Raw genomic sequence first — 18070 nt, forward strand, 5'->3', positions numbered from 1 at the left:
TCAGAAACTTTCCTGGATCTCAAAGCGTGGGAAGAAGTGATTCTGCATGTGTTCATCTACACCGAGAGGAAGGCCTCCAGCTGGGTGGGGGGGGGGGGGGGGGGGGTGAGGGGGTGAGGGGGGGTGAGGGGGGGTGAGGGGAGTTACAGTCACAGAGGAGAAACAGCTGGTTTCAGACTCACCGAGTGTCAGTAGCAGCAGCAAGGAGCCTCCGAGCAGAAACCTGAACCTGGACATGATCCACAGGGGGGAGAGAGAGAGAGAGAGGGAGAGAGGGAGGGAGAGAGAGGGAGAGAGAGAGAGAGAGAGAGAGAGAGAGAGAGAGAGAGAGAGAGAGAGAGAGAGAGCGAGAGAGAGAGGGTGGATGGCAGGAGGACAGAGAGAACAGCAAAGGTGTGATGCTCTGAAGGACTGAGCTCTGAATGAGAGGAAGCACTGAGAGAAAAGAGGAGGAGAAGAGGGGGAGGAGGGGGGAGGGGGGAGGGGGGGAGGAGGAGGGGGGCCTAGTTTTCCTGCCAACTCCGTCCTCTGTTTGCCAAACATGTAAGAAGACTGTATGTGTGTGTGTGTGAGTTCAGAGCAGAGATCCACAGTTTGGAATAAAGGAGCAGTCCTGAAGCCCCGCCCACTTTTACTCTGCACCCCCCTCTACACACACACACACACACACACACACACACAGGAGCCTCTACCGCCGCCACGTGTCCCTGAACGCATCACGCCTCTCCACCTGCGTCGCCCCCCCCCGACGCTGCTGTAACTGATTACTTCCATGTAGTGTAACTCAGGCGTCGTTTCCACGACGTCGTTTAAAGCGGCGACGTGACGGCGAGACCAGAAGTGCCGCCACCGGGAGCGTTCGGCCCCTCGGAGCGGCGCCGTCGGGCCCCGGTTTGTTCGACGTCTTGTGACGCTTTCATCTCTTTGTCTTTGTACCACAACAAAGAAAAGCTTTCAAGTTCAAATGCAAAGGTTATTATGACACTTTTCCACTGGTTCGGACGTGATGTGGCCCCTGAACCAAACTGGGTTTGATCCCCCCCCCCCAGCTTGAGATTCTGCCACCATGTGGGAATGAAGATGGGGTCCGTGGCCCCGCGGTGGCCCCTCACAGGTGTGTTTGTTTCCCGTCACTCAGGAACACAACAGGAAAAGCTGCCACAGCTGCAGCCCGACACACCGCCGGCCCTTTAAGACTTCCTCTCAGCTGCAGCCGTGACATCATCGCTGATGTCGGCACACCCACACGTCAGCTCGCCCACTCTGAAGCTTCAGGTGGTACCGGGCTGTGACCAGCGGGGGGCGCCACTGGGTCCACATCAAGACCCGGGTCCCGTCGTTTCACGTGAACATGAAGCCGCCGGTTACCAGTGGGTCCGAATGGTTACCGTGGTAACGTCGTAGCGTTGTAGCCAGCGCCCAAAGCGAACTGAACTAGTTTTCCTTGTTACCATGGTTACCGCCTCACTGATGGATCGGGTCAGCGGCGGTGACAACGGTGACAACGGTCACTCCGTGATCAGTTGAGAGTCAAAACGTCGGTTTGATGAGACGTTACTTAGTGAACTTTACAAGGACAACTAGTTATGAGGCTGGTGACCACTGGTTAATGATCGTTTAAGACTAGTTACCAGGAACCGCAGATTGGGGTTAACAGTGACGATCGTCACGCTGGACTTGCTCGCAAGATTTAAAGATTTAAAGATTGAAAGATTTAAAGATTCAAAGGGCCGTGAGCCTCCGTCATCGTTTAACATGTCGCTTTGGTCACTGGTTGATTTGTTAACTAGTTTATTGAAACGTCGGCGCGACGCAACATGCCGTCTTTTAACGAGCTGGCGCAGACGCTCCTCTCAGTAACAGGAGGGGCGGAGCTCCAGCAGGAGCTCCTCCTCTCAGGAACAGGAGGCGGAGCTCCAGCAGGTAGCATTCAAGCTAACATTGGTCTCCGGTGGGCCTGTCAGGAACATCAGCGTCAGTTAGCGCTGGAGCTAACCCAGCGGCCCACGTTAGCGGTTAGCTCCCAGCAGACGCGGATTCCCAGGATCGATCACAATCAGAAACTATATTTAAGCGAGGTCAGCAGGGGTCAGGTGGCCCTCAACGCTTTCCCATGATGCATCTCACAGCTGGGGGGACGGGGTCCTCGGGGCGCCGGGCCCCAGGGCATGCTGGGAAGATGCTGCTGTTCCCATGGCTTCTAAATTTAACGGTGACAGCCGGACGGCTGCAGGGGGGCCGCGGCGCCGCAAAGAAAACAGCTTCTTTGTGTACAAACAACTTTTCATTTCCTCCTATAATTACTTGAACATTTCAAGCTCCAGACGAGAGCAGCATCTTCAAATGTACACATGTATGTTCTAATTTGGTGGGCGGGGCTTATACTCAGGTGTGCAGAAAGTACAGGAGTTCTGCACATGCTCAGTAGAGACAAAAAGAACAAAGTTTCCTCCGTCGTGTCGTGACTCCCAGTCCATCATCTCCTGGGACTTTTATTTTGACAGGGACTGCAATGACAATCCAACTTGGGACTTTTATTTTGACAGGCACCGCCATGACAATCCAACTTGGTACTTTTATTTTGACAGTCACCAGAATGACAATCCAACCTGGTACTTTTATTTTGACAGTCACCAGAATGACAATCCAACCTGGTACTTTTATTTTGACAGTCACTGCAATGACAATCCAACTTGGGACTTTTATTTTGAGAATAGTTTTATTTTGACAGTCACCGCAATGACAATCCAAACTGGTACTTTTATTTTGACAGTAGTTTTATTTTGACAGTCACCGCAATGACAATCCAACTTTGTAGTTTTATTTTGACATTCACTGCAATGACAATCCAACTTGGGATTTTTATTTTGACAAGTCACCGCAATGACAATCCAACTTGGTACTTTTATTTTGACAGTCACCACAATGACAATCCAACTTTGTAGTTTTATTTTGACAGTCACCGCAATGACAATCCAAACTGGTACTTTTATTTTGACAGCCACCATAATAAAGATGTGGTCTGTCCACTAGATGTTAATTGATCAACAGCGCCCACTAGTGGACTAACAGCTTTCATTTTCTGCCGTTTCCATGGAAACAGTATTTTTTTTTTGCAGGTCGTTGTAAAAACTCAAAACAAATATGCAAAAAAAAAAAACTAAAACAGGAAGTGAGCTCCTGTGGACCAATCAGAGAGCAGCTGTGACGTCACACCGGCTCGTGTTGAACATTTTATTGTTTTATTGTTTTATCGTCCAGGTCGAGTAGAAAAGTTGACGTAAGAAAAAGAAGCGTCTGCCTGTGGAAGCGTCCGTCTCCGAACTCCGTCCAGCAGAAACAAGACGTTTTCTAAAAGTTCCCCTTTGACCAGCAGGAGGCGCCGTCGCCCAGGAGACTCCGCTAGAGGCCCGACGAGAAGCTGAGGAAACTGTCCAACAGCAGCTCCTCCTTCTCAGCCTTCACCTCCTTCAGCACCTCCCCTCCTGGTCCCGGTCCAGGTCCCGGTCCCGGTCCAGGTCCCGGTCCTCTGGTCTCCAGGGGCTGGATCATCACCTGGGTCAAGTCATCGACCATCTTCTCCAAGTCGGCCGGATCCTTCGCCTGCTGCAGGTCCAACACCGAGCTGAAGGACCTGCGGCGTTGCCACGGCAACAGACACACACAGCCGTCAGCGGCACCACAGAAGAAGAAGGACGAGCAGAAAACGTCGAGTCGCCAATAATTCGTCCTCAAATCTCCGTCTCGTTTGACGATCGTCTGGTCGCTTGTCGTTTTTTACCGCGAAGAACTTTGTGTTTTTAAATAAAGCTACCGTTACCATGGCAACGGGGGAGGAGGAGGAGCTCCTACCCGTTACCATGGTAACGGGGGAGGAGGAGGAGCGCCTACCCGTTACCATGGTAACGGGGGAGGAGGAGGAGCGCCTACCCGTTACCATGGTAACGGGGGAGGAGGAGGAGCGCCTACCCGTTACCATGGTAATGGAGAGGAGCTCCTACCCGTTACCATGGTAATTTAGAGGAGGAGGAGCTCCTACCTGTTACCATGGTAACGGGGGAGGAGGAGGAGCGCCTACCCGTTACCATGGTAATGGAGAGGAGCTCCTACCCGTTACCATGGTAATTTAGAGGAGGAGGAGCTCCTACCCGTTACCATGGTAACGGGGGAGGAGGAGGAGCGCCTACCCGTTACCATGGTAATGGAGAGGAGGAGGAGCGCCTACCTGTTACCATGGTAATGGAGAGGAGGAGCTCCTACCTGTTACCATGGTAACGGGGAGGAGGAGGAGCTCCTACCTGGACAGGAAGTGGGTCTCGGAGGTCAGCGTGGACGAGACTTCACTGAACCAGCAGGCCAGAGTCAGACCCAGGTGGTCCAGGTTCAGACCATCCAGACCGCCGTCGGACACCAGCTGGGTCCAGCGGGCCTGTAGGGGGGACAGTGGGGGGGTTTAGCAGGGGGGGGGGGGGGGGGAGGTGGGAGCGGGGGGGTCAGGTGGACCAGCACCTGCAGGAAGTCCCGGAGGACGGGCGTGACGCAGACGTCCAGCGGCTGCAGGCTGAGACAGCACCCCGGGGGGACGTAGTGGACCGAGGTCAGCAGGCCCGCCATCCTGGACCGGAACTTCATGGTCTGGGGTCCCCGGTACGGATCCACCACGAGGAGCGACTGGCCCCGGGACCGCGAGACCACGTGGGGCCGCCACACCTGCAGGGACACGGGGGGCGGGGGGGTTCAGGTGAGACCGGGTCTACCGTGTCCCCCCCGCTGGGACGGTGGACGTCAGACCTTCTTGATCCAGATGTTCATCCGGTCCTGGTGCGAGAACCCCTGGGGGCTGGACTCCAGCAGGACGTTGTTGGGGAACCCGCTGGGGACCGGGGCCAGGAACCCGCTGAAGCACAGCAGGGGGGTCAGGAAGGTCCCGTCCGACAGCGCCGACAGGACCACCTCCAGCAGGGGGCGCTGGTTCTGGCTCTGGTTCTGGCTCCGGGTCCTGGAGAACTGCAGGGCCCGCTGGTCCTGCTGCCGGTACAGGTTCAGGTCCACGAAGACCGGGAACTCGTCGATGCAGCCGACGGCCTGAGGGGGGAGCCGGTGGGTCCGGATCTGGAGGAGAACCCAACGGTGACCGGTGACCCAGGACTAGTTAGACCCAGGACTAGTTGGACCTGGGTGTCGTGACTCCCAGTCCATTACCTCCTGGGACTTTTAGTTTGACAGTCACCGCAATGACAATCCAACCTGGTACTTTTATTTTGACAGTCACCGCAATGACAATCCAACTTGGGACTTTTATTTTAACAGTCACTGCAATGACAATCCAACTTGGGACTTTTATTTTGACAGGTACCACAATGACAATCCAACTTGGGACTTTTATTTTGACAGGTACCACAATGACAATCCAACTTGGTACTTTTATTTTGACAGTCACTGCAATGACAATCCAACTTGGGACTTTTATTTTGACAGTCACCAGAATGACAATCCAACCTGGTACTTTTATTTTGACAGTCACTGCAATGACAATCCAACTTGGGACTTTTATTTTGACAGTCACCAGAATGACAATCCAACCTGGTACTTTTATTTTGACAGTCACTGCAATGACAATCCAACTTGGGACTTTTATTTTGACTCACTGGAGTCACTGGAGGAGACGGAACACAGAACCCGCCAACGGCGAGCGACCGCAACCCAGGACTAGTTAGGCCCAGGACTAGTTAGACCCGGGACTAGTCAGGCCCAGGACTAGATAGACCCAGGACTAGTTAGACCCAGGACTAGTTAGACCCAGGACTAGTTAGCTAGCTAGCTAGTAGCAGTAACCAGGTCACTGACCTCTGAACACAAGGAGTGGACGAAGACGTTGCGGTGGTTCTGGAGGTTCCGGGTCAGGGTCCTGCGGTGCTGGTTCTGTCCCAGTCCTTGTCTCAGCAGGAAGTCCACCGCCAGGTTGTAACACGTCAGCAGCTGGTCCTTCCTCCACACAACCGTCCTCGTCTGTCCATCTTGTCCCCGAATCAACCTCTCCACGGTCTGTCTGTGTCCCCCGCTCTGTCCCTCATACGTCTTCATCCGTCCCTCATACGTCTTCATCCGTGCACCCTGTCCCTCACTCGTCTTCATCCGTCGTCCCTGTCCCTCATACGTCTTCATATGTCCCTCACTCGTCTTCATCTGTCCACTCTGTCCCTCACTCGTCTTTATCCGTCCGTCCTGTCCCTGAATATTTTTCGTCTCTCCCACACTCGTCTTCACCTGTCCCTCACTCGTCTCCATCTGTCCTTCACTTGTCTCCATCTGTCCCCCCTGTCCTTCACTCATCTCCATCTGTCCACCCTGTCCCTCACTCGTCTCCATCTGTCCCCCCTGTCCTTCACTTGTCTCCATCTGTCCACCCTGTCCTTCACTCGTCTCCATCTGTCCACCCTGTCCCTGACTCGTCTCCATCTGTCCCTCACTCATCTTCATCTGTCCACCCTGTCCCTCACTCGTCTTCATCTGTCCACCCTGTCCCTCACTCGTCTTCATCTGTCCACCCTGTCCCTCACTCGTCTTCATCTGTCCACACTGTCCCTCACTCGTCTCCATCTGTCCCTCACTCGTCTTCATCTGTCCACCCTGTCCCTCACTCATCTTCACCTGTCCCTCACTCGTCTCCATCTGTCCACACTGTCCCTCACTCATCTTCATCTGTCCACCCTGTCCCTCACTCGTCTTCATCTGTCCCTCACTCATCTTCACCTGTCCCTCACTCGTCTCCATCTGTCCCTCACTCGTCTCCATCTGTCCACACTGTCCCTCACTCGTCTTCATCTGTCCACCCTGTCCCTCACTCGTCTTCATCTGTCCACCCTGTCCCTCACTCATCTTCACCTGTCCCTCACTCGTCTTCATCTGTCCACCCTGTCCCTCACTCATCTTCACCTGTCCCTCACTCATCTCCATCTGTCCACACTGTCCCTCACTCGTCTTCATCTGTCCACTCTGTCCCTCACTCATCTTCACCTGTCCCTCACTCGTCTTCATCTGTCCACCCTGTCCCTCACTCGTCTTCACCTGTCCCTCACTCGTCTTCATCCGTCCGTCCTGTCCCTGAATATTTTTCGTCTCTCCCACACTCGTCTTCATCCGTCCCTCACTCGCCTTCGTCAGTCCCTCCTGTCCCATGGTGGTCTTCGTCATCAGCAGCAGGACGTCCTCGTCCAGCCTCAGATGCTTCTCCCGGTGGCTGAGGACCCACTCGGTCAACGTCTCTGTCCTTGAGAGACACGTCCTGTGCGGGAGGCTGTCCCGCTGCAGCGCCGTCCACGACCGGATGGTGTCCGGAGACGTCAGGGACAGCAGGGACGCCTCGGAGATGCCGTGACACAGCGAGGACAGCACCACGGCCAGCTGGGACTGGGACAGAGGACGTAGCTCCGGCTGGGGAGGAAGATCACATCATCATCGTCGTCATGGTCGTGGTCGTCATGGTGACGTCCCGGCTCCGCCCTCACCTGGTCCGGCCTCCACCTGCGCGGCCCCAGGAACATGATGGTCATGGCGGGCTGGGGGGAGGGGGGAGGGGGGGCGCTGAGGAGTTTGACTGACAGCTGGGAGAAGCTCCGGTGGGCGGAGCCGAGCTGGTGGGCGGAGCCGAGCTGGATGGGAACGAACGCCCCGGTGCGAGCAGGAAGTGACGTCACACCGAGGGGGGGAGACGCGGCCGGTGGGCGACGCCGGGAGTTGTTGCCGTGGAGACGTCCGCACCCGTCTGTCGTCTCCCGGTCGTCCCCTTCCGAGGTCGCGGGGGTGGGCGTTCCTGTTGCCCTGGCGACGACCTCATCCGAACAAACGGACTGTCCTACACAACGACAACACGTTACAAACACACACTGTCCAACACAACGCTGTGTGTGTGTGTGTGTGTGTTACCTGAGGGTGTGTGTGTGTGTGTGTGTGTTACCTGAGGGTGTGTGAGTGTGTGTGTGTGTTACCTGAGGATGTGTGTGTGTGTTTCCTGAGGGTGTGTGTGTGTGTGTGGGTGTTACCTGAGGGTGTGTGAGTGTGTGTGTGTGTTACCTGAGGATGTGTGTGTGTGTTTCCTGAGGGTGTGTGTGTGTGTGTGTGTTACCTGAGGGTGTGTGTGTGTGTGTTACCTGAGGGTGTGTGTGTGTGTGTTACCTGAGGGTGTGTGTGTGTGTGTGTGTTACCTGAGGATGTGTGTGTGTGTTACCTGAGGGTGTGTGTGTGTGTGTGTTACCTGAGGGTGTGTGTGTGTGTGTGTGTTACCTGAGGGTGTGTGTGTGTGTGTGTGTGTGTGTGTTACCTGAGGGTGTGTGTGTGTGTGTGTGTGTGTGTTACCTGAGGATGTGTGTGTGTGTGTTACCTGAGGGTGTGTGTGTGTGTGTGTGTGTGTTACCTGAGGGTGTGTGTGTGTGTGTGTGTTACCTGAGGGTGTGTGTGTGTGTGTTACCTGAGGGTGTGTGTGTGTGTGTGTGTGTGTGTGTTACCTGAGGATGTGTGTGTGTGTGTTACCTGAGGGTGTGTGTGTGTGTGTGTTACCTGAGGGTGTGTGTGTGTGTGTTACCTGAGGGTGTGTGTGTGTGTGTGTGTTACCTGAGGGTGTGTGTGTTACCTGAGGGTGTGTGTGTGTGTGTGTGTGTGTTACCTGAGGGTGTGTGTGTGTGTGTGTGTTACCTGAGGGTGTGTGTGTGTGTTACCTGAGGGTGTGTGTGTGTGTGTGTGTGTTACCTGAGGGTGTGTGTGTGTGTGTGTTACCTGAGGGGGTGTGTGTCACCCTGATGCAGCAGTGTAGCGGCTCCTCCGTCAGGTGAGACGCCATCAGGTCTCCTCGGTCAGTGGACAGTGTGCAGGACACACACTTCAGGGGCTCTGGCAAACTGCACACACACACACACACACACACACACACACACACACACACACACACACACACACACACACACACACACACACACACACACACACACACACACACACACACACACACACACACACACACACACACACACACACACACACACACTGAGTGGACGGTCCTGGTTGTCGTGGCGACGCAGCGGGGGGGGCGTGGTTACCTGGGCCCAGGTGAGAGGAAGTGGCTCTGCCGCCCCCTGGTGGCCGTGTGGTGACTGTGAACACACATCAGGTCACTTTCACCTCCGTTTCTACGTCACGTCACGTTTGTAAAGAGCGGAGCGAGGCTCCCACCTGAGCATGTGGTCGGCGTAGGAGGCGGAGCAGCAGGTGGAGAACCTGCAGAGGGAGCAGGTGACCACGGAGGGGAAGTGGACGTTCAGGTCCAAGATGGAGGACAGACACTCCATGCAGCGCAGAGACGAGCCAGACTCCCTGCAACAGAGGAGCGACAACATGGAACCTCCGTCACCTGAACGCCGTCAGGTGACGGAGGTGGACTGAAGCTACAACATGCAGCCCCCCCCCCCCCCCCCCCGGGTCGTTACATCACCTGTCTGGGCCGACGCTCCACAGCAGCTGTCTCAGACCCTCCACCCTCCTCCTCTTCAGGGGTGGAGGAGGTGGAGGAGGAGGTGACGGGACGTCCACCACCTGAAAACCAGCAGCACAGTCAGTTTGAAGACCACAAGGTGGGACTGGACCAGGACCAGGACCAGGACCAGGAAGTCTCCGACTGACCTTGCAGGGGGCGACTCCTGGGACCAGGGAGTACGTCCTCACCGTCACCTGGAAACACCTCGACAGGTGAGCCTCACCAGGACAGGTGAGGGGTACAGGTGAGGTACAGGTGAGGGGGTACAGGTGAGGCGCAGGTGAGGAGGTACAGGTGAGGAGGTACAGGTGAGGAGGTACAGGTGAGGTACAGGTGGGGTACAGGTGGGGTACAGGTGAGGTACAGGTGGGGTACAGGTGAGGAGGTACAGGTGAGGTACAGGTGAGGAGGTACAGGTGAGGTACAGGTGGGGTACAGGTGAGGTACAGGTGGGGTACAGGTGAGGTACAGGTGAGGAGGTACAGGTGGGGTACAGGTGAGGTACAGGTGAGGAGGTACAGGTGAGGTACAGGTGAGGAGGTACAGGTGAGGTACAGGTGAGGTACAGGTGAGGTACAGGTGAGGAGGTACAGGTGGGGTACAGGTGAGGTACAGGTGAGGGGTACAGGTGAGGTACAGGTGAGGGGTACAGGTGAGGTACAGGTGAGGTACAGGTGAGGTACAGGTGAGGTACAGGTGAGGTACAGGTGAGGGGGTACAGGTGAGGTACAGGTGAGGGGTACAGGTGAGGTACAGGTGACGGGGTACAGGTGAGGTACAGGTGACGGGGTACAGGTGAGGTACAGGTGAGAGGGTACAGGTGAGGGGTACAGGTGAGGGGTACAGGTGAGGTACAGGTGAGGGGTACAGGTGAGGTACAGGTGGGGTACAGGTGAGGTACAGGTGGGGTACAGGTGGGGTACAGGTGGGGTACAGGTGAGGTACAGGTGAGGAGGTACAGGTGAGGTACAGGTGGGGTACAGGTGAGGTACAGGTGAGGTACAGGTGAGGAGGTACAGGTGAGGAGGTACAGGTGAGGAGGTACAGGTGAGGAGGTACAGGTGAGGAGGTACAGGTGAGGAGGTACAGGTGAGGTACAGGTGAGGAGGTACAGGTGAGGTACAGGTGAGGTACAGGTGAGGTACAGGTGAGGGGTACAGGTGAGGGGTACAGGTGAGGTACAGGTGAGAGGGTACAGGTGAGGTACAGGTGAGAGGGTACAGGTGAGGTACAGGTGAGGGGTACAGGTGAGGGGTACAGGTGAGGGGTACAGGTGAGGGGTACAGGTGAGGTACAGGTGAGGGGTACAGGTGAGGTACAGGTGAGGGGGTACAGGTGAGGGGTACAGGTGAGGGGGTACAGGTGAGGGGGTACAGGTGAGGGGGTACAGGTGAGGGGGTACAGGTGAGGTACAGGTGAGGGGTACAGGTGAGGTACAGGTGAGGGGGTACAGGTGAGGGTACCTTGGTTCCAGGTTTGAGTCCACTGAGCTGGTGAGGTCTGGTGTGAGTGGTGTGTTTGGACTTCTTGTGTTCCAGATGTTCTCGGACGTAGAGGAAGTGAAGACGACACTTCCCACAGCTGAACCCTCGTTTACGCTGAACAAAACAAGACCAAACACACAATCTGGTTTTCATGGCAGACAGTCTGCAAAAGAGTCTTCACTTCAGTAGCAGTAGCAGTAGCGTTAGCGTTAGCAGTAGCATTAGCGTTAGCGGCGTACCAGGTGCTGGGCCAGGTGCTGCTGGTAGCAGGAAGCCTTCCGGAGAACCCTCAGGCAGAAGTGACACAGCAGGTTCCGGGTGTTAGCATGAGCGCTCTGGAAGTGAGTCCAGACGTCGGAGTAGAACGAGGAGCGGAAGTCACACACCTGCAGAGAGAGAGGGGGGGCGGAGTCAAGAGGAGGAGGGGGAGGAGGAGCAGGAGGAGCAGGAGCAGGAGGAGGTGTGACCTGGCAGGCATACGGCATCTCTCCTGGTTTGTGGGTCGTCCTCATGTGCCACAGGAAGTCCGGCTCGCCGCTAAAGGCCAATTCACAGATCCTGCAAGTCACTGCAGAGGGAGACAAAACACACTGCAGCACACACCTTCACACACACACACACACACCTTCACACACACACACACACACACACACACACCTGTGGACTTGCAGACGTGCGCCTCCTCCACGTGTCTCTGCAGCCGGGACGGAGACAGGAAGTGACGCAGGCAGTGAGGACATGAGGACTGCTGGACCGCCGTGGAGAGGTGCAGCTGCATGTGACTCATCAGACTGACACACACACACACACACACACACACACACACACACACACACACACACACACACACACACACACACACACACACACACACACACACACACAGTCACTTCACTGTCCAGAGCGCTGGGACACCAGCAGGCGGCGCCAGAGTCCCACCTGATGTTGTTGCGCAGCGTCTCCGGACAGCGGGCGCAGCGGTACCGTCTGCTGACCTCCCGGGGGGGCGGGGCGGGGGCGTGTCCAGGGGCGGGGGTGTGTCCGGGGATGGGGGCGTGTCCAGGGGCGGGGGTGTGTCCGGGGATGGGGGCTTGTCCAGGGGCGGGGGGGTGTCCAGGGGCGGGGGGGTGTCCGGGGATGGGGGCGTGTCCGGGGGCGGAGCCGTAATAAAAGTCCTCCACCAGAATGACCAGTTTGCCCTGGGGGGGCGGGTCCGAGGAGAGAGCTACAATCTGCTCCATCTGCGTGGGGCTGAGGGAGTGGGCGGGGCTAGTGGGGGGGCGGAGCCCTCGAGGACTCTTCAGTGGAGACACTTTAGACTGAAAGACACGAGACAGGTGGAGGTCAGACAGGTGGGGGGGGCAGGTAGAACAGGTAGAGGTAGGGCAGGTAGAACAGGTAGAGGTAGAGGTAGGGCAGGTAGAACAGGTAGAGGTAGGGCAGGTAGAACAGGTAGAGGTGGGGCAGATAGAACAGGTAGAACAGGGAGGTCAGGTAGAGGTACAACAGGTAGAGGTAGGGCAGGTAGAACAGGTAGAGGTGGGGCAGATAGAACAGGTAGAACAGGTAGAGGTGGGGCAGATAGAACAGGTAGGGCAGGTAGAGCAGGTAGGGCAGGTAGAGGTGGGGCAGGTAGAACAGGTAGAGGTAGAACAGGGAGGTCGGGTAGAGGTAGGGCAGGTAGAGCAGGTAGGGCAGGTAGAACAGGTAGAGGTGGGGCAGATAGAACAGGTAGAACAGGTAGGGCAGGTAGAACAGGTAAGGCTCACACGTACGTCCTCTGCAGACCCTCGACTCCTCCTGCTGCTCTTGTTCTCCTCTCTGCTCCTCCTCACAGGTTTAGTCTTCCTCCTCCTCTTCTTCAGCTCCTTCAGACCTTGAGTGACAGCAGGACTGCACATCTGGAGGACAGGAGGCGGGGCTTGTTATGGGGGTTGTGATGTCACAGGGACAGGTGTGATGGGCGTGTCTGACTCACACACAGGAAACCTCGGAGTTCTGAGATCAGCTTGTACGGAGTTCTGCAGAGTGAACAGTCTGGAGGAGCCTGGTCACCTGGAGACACACACACCTCAACACACACACCTGGAGACACACACACCTCAACACACACCCTGGAGACACACACACCTCAACACACACACCTGGAGACACACACCCTGGAGACACACACACCTCAACACACACACCTGGAGACACACACACCTCAACACACACACCTGGAGACACACACACCTCAACACACACCCTGGAGACACACACCTGGAGACACACACACCTCAACACACACCCTGGAGACACACACACCTCAACACACACCCTGGAGACACACACACACCTCAACACACACCCTGGAGACACACACACCTCAACACACACCTGGAGACACACACACCTCAACACACACCCTGGAGACACACACACCTCAACACACACCCTGGAGACACACACACCTCAACACACACCTCAACACACACACCTGGAGACACACACACCTGGAGACACACACACCTCAACACACACCCTGGAGACACACACACCTCAACACACACCCTGGAGACACACACACCCTGGAGACACACACACCTCAACACACACCTGGAGACACACACACCTCAACACACACCCTGGAGACACACACACCTCAACACACACCCTGGAGACACACACACCTCAACACACACCCTGGAGACACACACACACCTCAACACACACCCTGGAGACACACACACCTCAACACACACCTGGAGACACACACACCTCAACACACACCCTGGAGACACACACACCTCAACACACACCCTGGAGACACACACACCTCAACACACACCTCAACACACACACCTGGAGACACACACACCTGGAGACACACACACCTCAACACACACCCTGGAGACACACACACCTCAACACACACCCTGGAGACACACACACCCTGGAGACACACACACCTCAACACACACCTGGAGACACACACACCTCAACACACACCCTGGAGACACACACACCTCAACACACACCCTGGAGACACACACACCTCAACACACACCTGGAGACACACACACCTCAACACACACACCTGGAGACACACACACCTGGAGACACACACACCTCAACACACACCCTGGAGACACACACACCTCAACACACACCCTGGAGACACACACACCTCAACACACACCTGGAGACACACACACCTCAACACACACCTGGAGACACACACCTGGAGACACACACACCTCAACACACACACCTGGAGACACACACACCTCAACACACACACCTGGAGACACACACACCTCAACACACACCCTGGAGACACACACCTGAACACACACACCTGGAGACACACACACCTCAACACACACCCTGGAGACACACACCTGGAGACACACACACCTCAACACACACCCTGGAGACACACACACCTCAACACACACCCTGGAGATACACACACACACCTGGAGACACACACACCTCAACACACACACCTGGAGACACACACACCTGAAGACACACACCTGGAGACACACACACCTGGAGACACACACACCTGGAGACACACACACCCTGGAGACACACACCTGGAGACACACACACCTCAACACACACCCTGGAGACACACACACCTCAACACACACCCTGGAGACACACACACCTCAACACACACACCTGGAGACACACACACCTCAACACACACACCTGGAGACACACACACCTGGAGACACACACACCTGAAGACACACACCTGGAGACACACACACCTGAAGACACACACACCTGAAGACACACACACCTGGAGACACACACACCTGAAGACACACACCTGGAGACACACACACACCTGAACACACCTGAAGACACACACACACACCTGAAGACACACACCTGGAGACACACACACACCTGAACACACCTGAAGACACACACACACACCAGGAGACACACCTTTGCGGAGCAGCTTGAGTCGGGGGGCTGGTTTCTTTTGTGGGCGGGGCTTAGGCCTGGGGGAGGCGGAGTCAGGGACGGGGGTGTCGACCAGTGGACTGGATCTGAAGACGTCCCGGGTTTCACTGAGGACCCTGTGAGCCGCTTCACCTGAGACCACACCTGGACCACACACACAGACCAGGTCAGTCCAGACCCCCACCTGAAGACCTGCAGGAGGGGGGGGGGGGGCTGTGGGTACCTGTGATGATGGGGGTGGGGCCTCCCCAGGGGGCGGGGCTGCTGCTGACTGGGGGGGGCCCTGAAGGACCCGGGGGTTCCGGGGAGCCGGGTGCCTGGACCGAGGTGAAGCCGCAGGCCGACCCCCCGGGGAGACCACGTAGGGTCAGGGTGGTGCTGCCCCCTGGAGGGGGGACACAGGAAGACCACTTGTGAGACAGACCAGCCTGAGACCTCCAGGTCTGGACCACTTCAGACCAGCAGACCCCCAGGACTGACCTCCGGGCTGCGGGGGGACGGGCCGTCCGTTGACGGAGAACCTCAGACCTGCAGGCTGGACACACCGGGACGTAAAGACTCCGTCCGTCCAACAGCCAATCACAGTGCAGCTGGACGGAGACGTGTGATGACATCATGACGTACCTTCAGCAGACCGCCGGCGGCAGGGCGGCAGTCCTGGACCGGATTGAGAGGGACGGACCGGGTACTGATCCCTGGGGGGGCGGTCCTCATGTCCGCAGCTGGCAGGTCTGCAACCGTGGAGAACATGAGAACATGATGAGAACACGATGAGAACACGTGACGAACATGAGAACATGATGAGAACATGTGAAGAACATGAGAACATGTGAAGAACACGTGAAGAACATGAGAACATGATGAGAACACGATGAGAACACGTGACGAACATGATGAGAACACGTGAAGAACATGAGAACATGTGAAGAACATGATGAGGACACGTGAAGAACATGAGAACATGTGAAGAACATGATGAGGACACGTGAAGAACACGTGAAGAACATGAGAACATGATGAGAACATGTGAAGAACACGATGAGAACACGTGAAGAACATGAGAACATGATGAGAACACATGAAGAACATGATGAGAACACGAGAACATGTGAAGAACATGTGAAGAACATGATGAGAACATGAGAACACGTGAAGAACATGAGAACATGTGAAGAACACGAGAACATGATGAGAACACGAGAATATGTGAACATGAGAACACGTGAAGAACATGAGAACACGTGAAGAACATGAGAACACGATGAGAACATGATCATAGAACACATGAAGACAAGATGAAAGGTGTGAAACACAATGAGTCTGGTTTGATCCTGAAAGCTTCTAACCTTCATCCCGACTCTCCTCCTCCTCCTCATCTTCTTCCTCCTCCTCCTCTTCCTCTTGTCTCTCCGATGACGAAGCCTCTTCTTCCTCACATTCCATCAGCTCTCCTCCTCTTCCTCCGCCTGCCGTCTCCTCCTGAATCTTCATCATCTGCTGGAATAGATCAGTTGAAGTTCCCGTCCAGCTTCATTGACGATCCGCTCCGCAGTTTGTGGTTCCAGTAACGTTACTCAATAAACACGTGTCTGGTTACTTTTACACTTCCAGTAATATCTCCTGTTTCAAACATCGTGGTTTGGCTCATACTTTTCACTTTTTTTACTTTAAGTGACCGTTAATACCTGAATTCCTTCAAATGTTTTTCGCTTTTCTCGCAACTCAGAGCTAATGAACAGCTAGCAACAATTAGCACGCTAATGCTAACAACAACTGGGCTAGTGTTGGAAAACAACCACTAACATCCAGCAAGTTCTGGTGAGGAGAGCGAACTCACCCACCCTCTGGAGGTTCGGGTGTCAAAAACAAACCCACCACGCTGGTTAGCCAGCATCCAGCTAACAGTGCTAATGGGGCAAACAGCAGAGCAGCTAACTTACACACTTTACAAATTCCGCGAGGTAAATGCGTTAAAAGTGTGTTTCGCGCGTCCTTACCGTGTCCGGGTCTTTGTTGAGTAAAAATAAAGTTTGAGCAGTAAAATCTGCGCTTTGAGAAAGAGATTTTAGCAGGAATGAGACATGGTGTGGAGCTGCTAGCTGTTAGCATCCGGCACACACATAAATGAACGGTGGTGGACGGAGCTTCTGTATCCCTCCGCCACTTTCCGCTCCTCGGAGGAACTACTTTCAGCCAGAGCGGAGCGATACTGCCCGCAACACGGCGGCCGGCGGACACACGGAGCGGGAGACGAGCGGGATTCCTCCGCTTCCTGGAAGTGACACACAACAACAACAACAACAACAAGAGAGACGGAAAACAAGACGGCAACAACAAAAACAACCTGAGAACAACAAGAATAACATGAACACAAAGTGACAAGAGCAAGACAACAACAACAACATAACATGACAAGAGCAAGACAACAACAACAACAACATGACAAGAGCAAGACAACAACAACAACATAACATGACAAGAGCAAGACAACAACAACAACAACATAACATGTTAAGAGCAAGACAACAACAACATAACATAAAAACAAGGCAACAAAAACAACCTGAGAACAACAAGAATAACATGAACACAAAGTGACAAGAGCAAGACAACAACAACAACAACATAACATGTTAAGAGCAAGACAACAACAACATAACATAAAAACAAGGCAACAAAAACAACCTGAGAACAACAAGAATAACATGAACACAAAGTGACAAGAGCAAGACAACAACAACAACATAACATGACAAGAGCAAGACAACAACAACAACATAACATGACAAGAGCAAGACAACAACAACAACAACAACATAACATGTTAAGAGCAAGACAACAACAACATAACATAAAAACAAGGCAACAAAAACAACCTGAGAACAACAAGAATAACATGAACACAAAGTGACAAGAGCAAGACAACAACAACAACATAACATGACAAGAGCAAGACAACAACAACATAACATAAGAACAAGACAACAACAACATTACATGATAAGAGCAAGACAACAACAACATAACATAAGAACAAGACAACAACAACAACATAACATGTTAAGAGCAAGACAACAACAACATAACATAAAAA

General features: G+C 54.6%; 2 protein-coding genes across 2 annotated transcripts in view; both read right to left on the reverse strand.

Annotated features, from left to right (window-relative positions):
- Positions 1-392, reverse strand: part of LOC308144819 (uncharacterized protein) — a 5871-nt gene extending 5479 nt beyond the window's left edge. Inside the window, exon 1 of the mRNA XM_080516053.1 lies at positions 183-392. Within this exon, the coding sequence (XP_080372179.1) occupies positions 183-237 (55 nt within the window). The 5' untranslated portion in view covers positions 238-392. The remainder of the gene's footprint in view (positions 1-182) is intronic.
- Positions 393-2947: 2555 nt separating this feature from the next.
- pogza (pogo transposable element derived with ZNF domain a) lies at positions 2948-17039 on the reverse strand. The gene is made up of 24 exons (XM_080515896.1): positions 16974-17039; positions 16323-16470; positions 15601-15707; positions 15457-15511; positions 15200-15361; positions 14959-15120; positions 12989-13065; positions 12786-12911; positions 11950-12329; positions 11668-11801; positions 11478-11578; positions 11250-11396; positions 10990-11124; positions 9673-9720; positions 9485-9585; positions 9226-9366; positions 9093-9146; positions 8773-8894; positions 7509-7855; positions 5848-7434; positions 4792-5112; positions 4510-4710; positions 4299-4429; positions 2948-3634 (listed from the first exon to the last, which is right to left on the reverse strand). Exons 2-24 carry the CDS (start codon positions 16468-16470, stop codon positions 3403-3405), a joined length of 5019 nt encoding a protein of 1672 aa, XP_080372022.1. The 5' UTR covers positions 16974-17039; the 3' UTR covers positions 2948-3402.
- Between the last annotated feature and the right edge of the window lie 1031 nt (positions 17040-18070).

This window comes from Blennius ocellaris (genome assembly GCF_963422515.1).
Source record: "Blennius ocellaris genome assembly, chromosome: 20".
Taxonomy (NCBI): Eukaryota; Metazoa; Chordata; class Actinopteri; order Blenniiformes; family Blenniidae; genus Blennius; species Blennius ocellaris.

What these genes read in the sequence shown, in the direction of transcription:
- pogza (XM_080515896.1), bottom strand. Translation starts at nt 16,470, where the DNA reads ATGATGAAGATTCAGGAGGAGACGGCAGGCGGAGGAAGAGGAGGAGAG. An exon ending in AACTCCGAGGTTTCCTGTGT is followed by an intron (nt 12,912 to 12,988) that starts GTGAGTCAGACA and finishes CCTGTCCTCCAG; the next exon opens with ATGTGCAGTCCTGCTGTCAC. An exon ending in ACGCTGCGCAACAACATCAG is followed by an intron (nt 11,802 to 11,949) that starts GTGGGACTCTGG and finishes TGTGTGTGTCAG; the next exon opens with TCTGATGAGTCACATGCAGC.